At 69.9% G+C, this 8,232-nt stretch overlaps 2 protein-coding genes across 2 annotated transcripts; one reads left to right on the plus strand and one right to left on the minus strand.

The window, feature by feature from the left end:
- On the plus strand, positions 1-4,617 carry CHLNCDRAFT_27382 (hypothetical protein; the record flags this gene model as incomplete). The annotated part of the gene is made up of 16 exons (XM_005843941.1): positions 1-100; positions 251-418; positions 639-757; positions 890-987; positions 1,216-1,390; positions 1,582-1,665; positions 1,975-2,083; positions 2,302-2,493; positions 2,582-2,638; positions 2,901-2,974; positions 3,121-3,195; positions 3,350-3,411; positions 3,549-3,669; positions 3,860-3,995; positions 4,218-4,321; positions 4,492-4,617. The coding sequence occupies 16 exons, from the start codon at positions 1-3 to the stop codon at positions 4,615-4,617; spliced, it is 1,800 nt and encodes a 599-aa protein (XP_005844003.1).
- Positions 4,618-5,048: 431 nt separating this feature from the next.
- Positions 5,049-7,909, minus strand: CHLNCDRAFT_139518 (expressed protein; the record flags this gene model as incomplete). The annotated part of the gene is made up of 11 exons (XM_005844036.1): positions 5,049-5,253; positions 5,383-5,543; positions 5,702-5,758; positions 5,874-5,983; positions 6,145-6,342; positions 6,468-6,612; positions 6,807-6,853; positions 6,975-7,038; positions 7,164-7,259; positions 7,390-7,636; positions 7,779-7,909. 11 exons carry the CDS (start codon positions 7,907-7,909, stop codon positions 5,049-5,051), a joined length of 1,461 nt encoding a protein of 486 aa, XP_005844098.1.
- Between the last annotated feature and the right edge of the window lie 323 nt (positions 7,910-8,232).

Raw genomic sequence — 8,232 nt, forward strand, 5'->3', positions numbered from 1 at the left:
ATGGTGGAGGTCTTCCTGCCCCAGTACCTGCCCATGCTCATCCCGCCCGTGCCCTGGCTGCGCAACAACCTGGGGGGCCACCTCACGCTGCGCAACACGGGTGCGCGCGGCAGGCGCCGGCTTGCCTGGAAGCTGCGCTGCGCCGCGGGGCTGCTGTCTGTTCCCCCTGGCCCCAGCAGCACGTCCCACGCCTGCCGCCTGACCTCGCCTGCACACCTGCCTGCCCGCCTACCTACCCGCCTGCCCGCAGTCATGCGCATCCGCGGCAGCCGGCTGCAGCAGGAGATGTTGGATGCGGCGGACCAGGAGTGGGGGGAGGGGCGGGGGCCAGGCCTGTCCCGCGTGTACGACGCGCTCAACTCGCTGGGCAGCACCGCCTGGGCCATCAACCAGGATGTGTTCCGCGTGGTGGAGACGGGTGAGGCCGCATGCCGGCCCGCGCGGCTGGTCAGAGGGCAGGAGGGCAGCAGCGGGAGCGGCCAGCGCGGGCACTTGATACCTGCGGCTGCTGCGACCCAGCACGCAAGCCTGCTGGGTCGCATGCCTGCTTGCCCGGCATGCGGGAGGGCGCCCGCCTGCAGCTGCGCGCCGATTCGTCATCCTTGCTGCCGTGCCCGGCCGTCTCCTTGCATGTGCAGTGTGGGCCTGGGGCGGCGGCGTGTGCGACATCCCCCCCAAGGTCAACCTGCCGCTGCCGCGGGACCTCAAGCCCGGCTTCCGCCAGCACCGCCATGCACCTGGCCAGCTGCAGTTCTACGTGAGCAGAGCAGAGCAGAGCTGCCGGTGCACCAGCCAGGCCGGCGGCGGTACCCGCATTGCTGCCGCGGCCTGCCTGGCATCATTGCCTGCTCCTCACTTACCCCTCCCGCAGTCGGCGTCGCTGTCGGAGCTGCGGACGCGCCGCGCCGACATCTCTCGCATGCAGAAGAAGAACCGCGAGCTGCACAGCCTGCGGTGCGACATGGAGTACAAGCTGGCCATCGCGCGGTGAGGGGGCGGTACCGTAGTAATACAGGGTGATACCCGGCGGTACGTGGCGGCACGTAGCAGTCAGCGGTTGCACCGGGAGGGCGCGGCCCGGGGCGCGCGGGAGCTCCAGGTGGCTGCTCAGGCGGCTGGCCAGCCCACCCTGTGTGTGCACGCATGCCCCTGCTGAGGAAGCTTGCCCGTCACCCCCCACCTCCCCGTCCCCTCCCCCTCCCCTCCACCCCGCAGCGAGTTTGTGAAGGAGCCGCGCTTCTACTTCCCGCACAACGTCGACTTCCGCGGCCGCGCCTACCCCATGCACCCCCACCTCAACCACCTGGGCGCCGACCTGTCGCGCGGCCTGCTGCAGTTTGCGGAGGGTCGGCCCCTGGGGGAGCACGGCCTGTTCTGGCTGTATGTGCAGGTGGGGGGGGAGGTCGGGGGGAGGGAGGGGCTCACAGAGGGAGGGCCTGGGAGATGAGGGGAGGGGAGCAGGCACGGCTGGGCGCCCCGATGCGCGCCGGCTCTCCATGCATCCAGGCCCGGCGCTGCTCCCCGCTTGCCGCCGCCCCCTGGCCTGCCTGACCCTCCCTCCCTGTTGCCCCCTCGGCGCAGGCGGCCAACCTGTGGGGCCAGGGGGTGGACAAGCTGCCGCTGTGGGGGCGGGTGAAGTGGGTGGAGGACCACCTGGCCCAGATCGTGGGTGCGTACTGCCTGCAGTACCAGTACCGCCTGAAACTGCCGCACCATCTCCGCCTGATGCCCGAGTGCCAGCCTGAGGGCCGCTCCAAGCGGTCCGGGACCGCGTGCTGCCTGCTCGTGTGCTGCGCCGGGCAGCTGGCCAGCGATGTGCGCCCCCTTGGGGTTGAGGAGAGGTATCGAGCGGGACACGCGCTGTCCTGCTGGCCTGCAGAGAATGCACGGGACCCCTTCCGCCTTAACCTGCACCTGGCCGACCACGGGCAGGCCCCGCTGAACCGCGCGGAGCAGCGGGAGGTGCTGCGGGAGCTGATGACCACCCGCGGCTCGCACGGCCAGGTGGCCTATTGGTGGCAAGCGGAGAACCCCTTCCAGTTCCTGTCCACCTGCTTCGAGATACACAAGGCCAACGCCTCGGGTGAGCCAGGCTGCGGCGGCGGCGATGGCTGGCGCTCTGCCTCCGCGCCCGCCAGCGCGCCGCGGCGCGCCCGCTGGCCACCGCCCTCCCGGCTGTCCTCCCTTTGCACGCACCGCTGCGGTCTGCCCTTTGGCCTCCGCCAAGCCCTCCCAACCCTCACGCCCCAGCCCACACCCCACCCCTTCCACCCCGCGCTCCCTGCTGACTCCCCTGCGCAGGCGACCCCGCGCGCTTTGTGTCGCACGTGCCGGTCCACCAGGACGGCTCCTGCAACGGCCTGCAGCACTATGCAGCGCTGGGCCGCGACTTCTCCGGAGGCCATGCCGTCAACCTGTGCCCCACAGACAGGCCGCAGGCAGGGGGCGGCGCCCGCAAGCCACGCACGCCGGACCGTGCATGCATCCACGCGTGTCCTCGGCAGCGCCTGGTGCCCTCCCCGCCTGCCAGGCCATCACATCCTGCCCGGCGGGCCGCCAACCAACCAACCCAGCACACCAGCCAACCAACCAAGCAACCAACCCGACTTACTTATGTGCCACACCCTATGCGCAGGACGTCTACACCGAGATCGCGGCACTGGTGCGCAAGCGCGTGAGCGCCGACGCGGCGGCAGGCATCGCCGAGGCCCACGCTCTGCTGCAGGACACCACGGGTGGGGGCAGGCGGGCGGGAGCGGCTGGCATGGAGGGCTGGCACGCGGGAGCTTGTGCGGCGTGGTTGCCGCGCACAGCACAAAGCAGCCGCGCGCCGCCCTGGCCCGCACGGCCTGCTGTTGCTTGACGCCACGCCGTGCTGGACTGGCCATGCTGCGCTGCAGTGGACCGCAAGCTGGTGAAGCAGACGGTGATGACGAGCGTGTATGGGGTCACGTTTGTGGGCGCACGCGCGCAGGTGGGCGGCCGCGGCGCCTCTGCTGTTTACCTGCCGGCGCCGGCGCTTGCGGTGTGGTCTGCCACTCGCTGCCTGCCGCCGATCGTGCCGCCCAACCAGCCAGCGGCCCCTGATGCGACCCTTGACCCCCTGGCCGCTGCCGCCAGGTTGGCAACCGGCTCAAGGAGCGCGGCTTTGAGGACAACCAGTTCATGTACAAGGTTTCCTGCTACACGGCAAAGGTGAGGGAGACAGGGCTGGCGTGTGTGTACGGCGGGGTGGGCGGCCATGTGTGCAGCGGGTGGGTCGGCAGCACCGCGGCGTGCTTGGCGGGGGTGGGGGGCGAGCTGTCGAGCTCGCCTGCCTGCCTGCCACGCACGCCGCGCCTGCCTGCAGGTCACCCTGGAGTGCCTCCACGAGATGTTCCAGAGCGCCAAGCACACCATGCACTGGCTCAGGTGCGGGCTGCCCCGCGCTGCCAGGCGGGCAGGTCGCACATCTGGCTACGCCCCTCCCGCACTCTTACACTGCACGCTGGGTGGCAAGCCCCCTCACACCACCCCACACACCCGTCCACCCCCTGGTGCCCCCGCAGCGAGTGCGCGCGGCTGATTGCCAAGGAGGGGCACAGCGTGATGTGGCACACGCCGCTGGGCCTGCCCGTGGTGCAGCCCTACCGCCGCAAGGACCGCCAGCACGTCCGCACGCTGCTGCAGGTGTGCGAGGGGCGCGGGGCGGGCCGGCGCCTGGGGCCCTGCATGGCAGCAGCCAGCTGCCCGTGCACGCACCACGTCCCCTTCCCAGGCCATCTCATCTCTGCTGACAGCCGGCTCCTGCCCTCTGCAACGACCCCGCATGCTGGCCCTCCCCACGCCCACCTCCACCTCCACCCCGCCCTGCCCGCAGCGCCTGGTGCTGGTTGAGAACAACGACGACCTGCCCATCATGAAGCAGCGCCAGCGCACCGCCTTCCCGCCCAACTACATCCACTCCATAGACTCCTCCCACATGATGCTGACGGCCATCGCGTGCCAGCAGGAGGGTGAGAGCACGGGCGCCGCCGCCGGAGGCTGGAGAGCGCCTGCCCCGCTCTGAAGGGACGGCCTGCCTGCCCGCATGGCTGCCTGCCCGCGGCGCTCGGCGCTGCGCCACGCGCGCTGCCGGCACCATGCCAGCCAGCCAGCCACGTTGTTGTTGTTGCCACTCCCTCCGGCCCTCACACCTCCTCCCTCCCTGAAACCCCACCCCGCCTCCTGCCCCACAGGCATCGACTTTGCTGGCGTGCACGACTCCTTCTGGACGCATGCCGGCACCGTGGAGCGCATGAACGAGCTGCTGCGGGAGAAGTTCATCGAGCTGCACCAGCAGGTGGGGAGGGAGGGCAGGGGGCACCCGGGGACCCGGGGTGCGTCAGGGCATACAGGCCCGCCGCCTTGCGTCCTCCCTGCCTTTGCGCTCCGTCCTAGCAGTGGCCCCCACGCTTCATGTCTCGCCGACCCGCTGCCTCGCCGCCGTCACGCGTTTCCCCGGCCCTGCAGCCGCTGCTGGAGCAGCTGCTGGAGGAGTTCAAGCGCCTCTACCCGACGGTTGACTTCCCCCCCATCCCGCCCAAGGGCACCCTGGACCTCGACCAGCTGCGCCAGGCCGCCTACTTCTTCAGCTAGGGCCCAGCTGTAGGCCAGGGCCCAGCTGGTGGGCTCAGCGGCATGCGGATGGGCTGCGCTGAGTGTTACAGGAGGCGGCGGAGGAGGACGTAAGAAACACGTACACACGCGCTCGAAGAAAGAAGTTGAATTGCAAGGACAAGGGGGCTCTTCTCATAGCCGCACATGCCTCGTGATTGATGGATCCACTCATGTGCTACTCCTCGCTGCCCTATCCCCTCACCCTACCCATGCCAATCGCATCACACATTTCATTGCTCTCTGCTCCCGTTTGGCTGCTCCTTTGCTGCTGCCCCTCTCCTCGTATGTATTGCCATAGATTCGGCACGGCAGGCTGGACGGCCATGCTGCCGTGCCTCCAAGTAATCAGGCCCTCCCACACAGTTGCCTCAGCCGGCTGCCCAGCTGGGCTGGCTCTGCAGCGGCTGGCCTCAGTGCCCCGCTGACGCCTTGCTGTTTGTGCTGACCAGGCCCAGCGGGCGGCGCTGCTGCTTCCTGAGCTGCTTGTGCCCGGCCGCGCCTGCCTCCTGCCCACCCTCTGACGCGTGCTTGCCACCGTCGCCAGCAGTGCCGCTGCGAGTGGCTGGCTGAGGCGCCTCCAGGAGGCGCCTGGAGGGGGTGGGGGCCAGGTCATCCCTGCGCAGCAGCGGCAAGGGTTGTAGGGCACCTGGTGGGGGCACAGGAGACCGGCCCAGGCTGGCATCCAAGGATGCGGCTACACCCTCCTTGCCCTCCACAGCCCGCCCGATACTCCCTGCTCCCCACCCAAACAGCTGGCTGGCGTCGTAGGCGGCAAAGGGAGGCAGGAAGACTCGGTTGTAGTAGGCGCGGGTGTCGCCGTAGTCGCGGCTGCCGTCCCAGCCGGTGCCGTCCTCGGGGGGCAGCTCCACCCGGCTGAAGGTGGCCTCGTCGTGGTGGGGCAGCACCTGGGGCACAGCGCAGCACAGCGCAGCACAGCATGGCTCAGCATAGCATTAAGGAACTGGGGGAGGGAGTTGGGAGCGCAGTGCAGAGGGAGTGGGAGCTGGACGCGGCCACCCACATTGGTGCCTCGGTGTTAAGCGCACCCTGCACAGACCCGCACCTCAGCCATGAGCCACGTGATCTTGCGAAAGGGCAGCATCTCGCCGTGCAGCCGCACCTGCGCGCATGAACGGCATCCGGCGTGGCGGCGTAGCAGGAGCGGCGGCGTGGGCAGGGACGGGGCTGCTGCGCCATGCCGGCGCCGCCGCCGCCTCCCGAGCGGGTGCGCTCACCGTGTAATAGATGGCGCAGGCCAGGCAGACAGACAGGTGCTGGCCAAACACCAGCTCCAGGTGCTCGCTCAGCAGCACATCCATCACCACGCACACGCGCTCCGGCAGCGCTGCCGGCCGGGGAGGCGAGGGAGACAGGAAGGTCGTGAGAGGCAGGCCGGCAGGAGGCCTGTGGCGTTGGCTCAAGGGAGAGCGCTGGCAGCATCCAGGCCAAGCCAGGGCAGGTGCGCTGTGCCCGCTGCCGCACGCGCACACGGGCAGCAGAGCCCACCTGGGCAGGCGAGGTGCAGCGCCGGGAACTGCGCCAGCACCTCCTTGCACACGCTGAAGGTGCGCAGCATGGCGGTGCGCCCCAGGTTGGACAGGAAGCGACCCACCAGCACCGCATCGACGGTGGAGCGCCCGCCGTACTTGCGGCGCCGACCCTGCTGCCCGCGCCCCTTCCCAGGGCTGCCAGTGTCGCTGCCGTCTGCAGGGTTGCAGGGCAGGCGGCCAGCCAGGGGGAGCGTAGCTCACATGCTTGCTTCCATATCCACATGCCTCGGCTGGCTCCGCCTGCCCACACAGCCATGTCGTGCCCTCAACGCGACCCACCCATGTCGACGTCTGCAGCCTCTGCAGCTCCTGCGGCCTCCGCGGGGTTGCTGCTGCCGGGCCCCGCCCAGCTGGCGCCCGTGGCCATGATGCGCCTGAAGATGGCGGAGCCGTCGATGAAGGCCAGCTCCTCCTCCACACGCACCTGCGCTGATGTGGCACCCACCCACACACACAGCAGCAGCAGCAGAGCAGATGAGCACAGGGGCAGCTTGAGCTTGTCCAGCAGGGCGGGAACGAGAGAGGGAGACGGGCAGGCACGGGGGGCCGCATGCAGGGGCACCACAGCGGCGTAACGCAGCAACACCTTTCCCGGCTGCCCCCAAGCCACCAAGCAACACCCGCCTGGATGGCGGCCAGGTACTCAGCCACCTCCTCCGGTATGCCTGCGGGACAGGAACAGGAAGCGGCGGGTGGGATGGGTGTGCAATAGTAGTTGGTTTGCAATAGTGCCCCAGCGGGCTTGAGGCCGCTGGCTGGGCTGTGGGCCTGTTGGCCTATGCTCACCAGGCACGCAGCCCTCGGTGCCCTCCGGCGGCCTCTCTGTATGGTCCACGATCCAGTCGCAGCCCTGCGCAGGTCGCAGGGGCTTGCGCCATGCCGCATCAGCTGTGCTGCATGCGTGCAGCGGGGCCACCCCCCCTTGCTGCTGCCCGTCCACATCTCCCTGCCGTGCGCAGCCAGCCTGCAGCCCACCTGCCACAGCTCCAGCGTGTGGTGCATGCGCCCCAGCTGCAGCGTCACCCAGGGGAAGGCGCGGTCACCGCTGCGCAGGTACGCGAAGTTTACCACCTGCGATTGGTGGACAGGAATCGGGAGGCTGAGGCAGCAAGGTAGCCTGGCAGCTGCGGCATGAGGTTGCCGATGCGGAGGCATTCGCGCTTGCAACCAGTTGCGGCGTCTGCAGCAGGGGCGCGCCCACCTCGACGCAGGCGGTGATGAGCCCCAGCTGCATGTCCTCATCCTCCAGCGCCCGCTCCACGGTGGCATGCCGCTGCGCCGCCGTCAGCTCCGCCGCGCCCTCGCCCTGGCCCTCGCTGGCCGCCGCCGCCTCCTCAGCCAGCGCGGTGCGCAGCACGGCGTGCAGCACCCGCTCATACAGGTACTGGCACTGCCGCGCGCGCTGCGGGCTGTCCGTGTCGGGCGGGTCGTCCATCTGGTGGGCCCAGCTGCAAGGAGGGCTGGGCCGGCGGTGGAGGGCGGGGCCCAGGCACGTCAAAAGAGGCGGGGCAGGCTTGGCGGGTGCTTTGGCGAGGCGGAAGTCCAGCGGCGGCCTTCCCAATGGCCCCACACATCCATGCTCCCTCATACATGCCCGCAGGTGCTTCAGGCAGCGCTGCAAGCGCTTGCCTGAACACCTTGCCAATCTGCAGGCGCGCTCGGTTGTTAACCAGGTAAAGGAAGCCGATGATCTGCGACTCGGTCACGTTGCCGCAATTCATTCATTCATTCAGCACACAGCCCGGCCGCCTCTTGCTCGAGGGCGGCCCACTTTGGCCTGGGCCGCCCGGGCCGCCCTCCCCCCCGGGCGCATGTTCGGTGTTGGAGGGGTGTGCCCAGCGATAGGGGGCCCCTGAAGGCATGCGCCGAGGCCGGGAAGCGTGGTTCGGCGCTGCTGCACGCTTGGCGATTTGACCAGAACCACGTGCCGCCGAGCTGCGGCCGCAGTTTCCGGCCCACGGTCTACGGTCGCAGCCACGGGACTCGGCGGCACGGCGTTTGGGCCCAAGCTTGCTGCCGCCGCCGCCGTGCCCGGGGGGCAGCG

The sequence above is a fragment of the Chlorella variabilis genome (genome assembly GCF_000147415.1).
Source record: "Chlorella variabilis unplaced genomic scaffold CHLNCscaffold_25, whole genome shotgun sequence".
Lineage (NCBI taxonomy): Eukaryota > Viridiplantae > Chlorophyta > Trebouxiophyceae > Chlorellales > Chlorellaceae > Chlorella > Chlorella variabilis.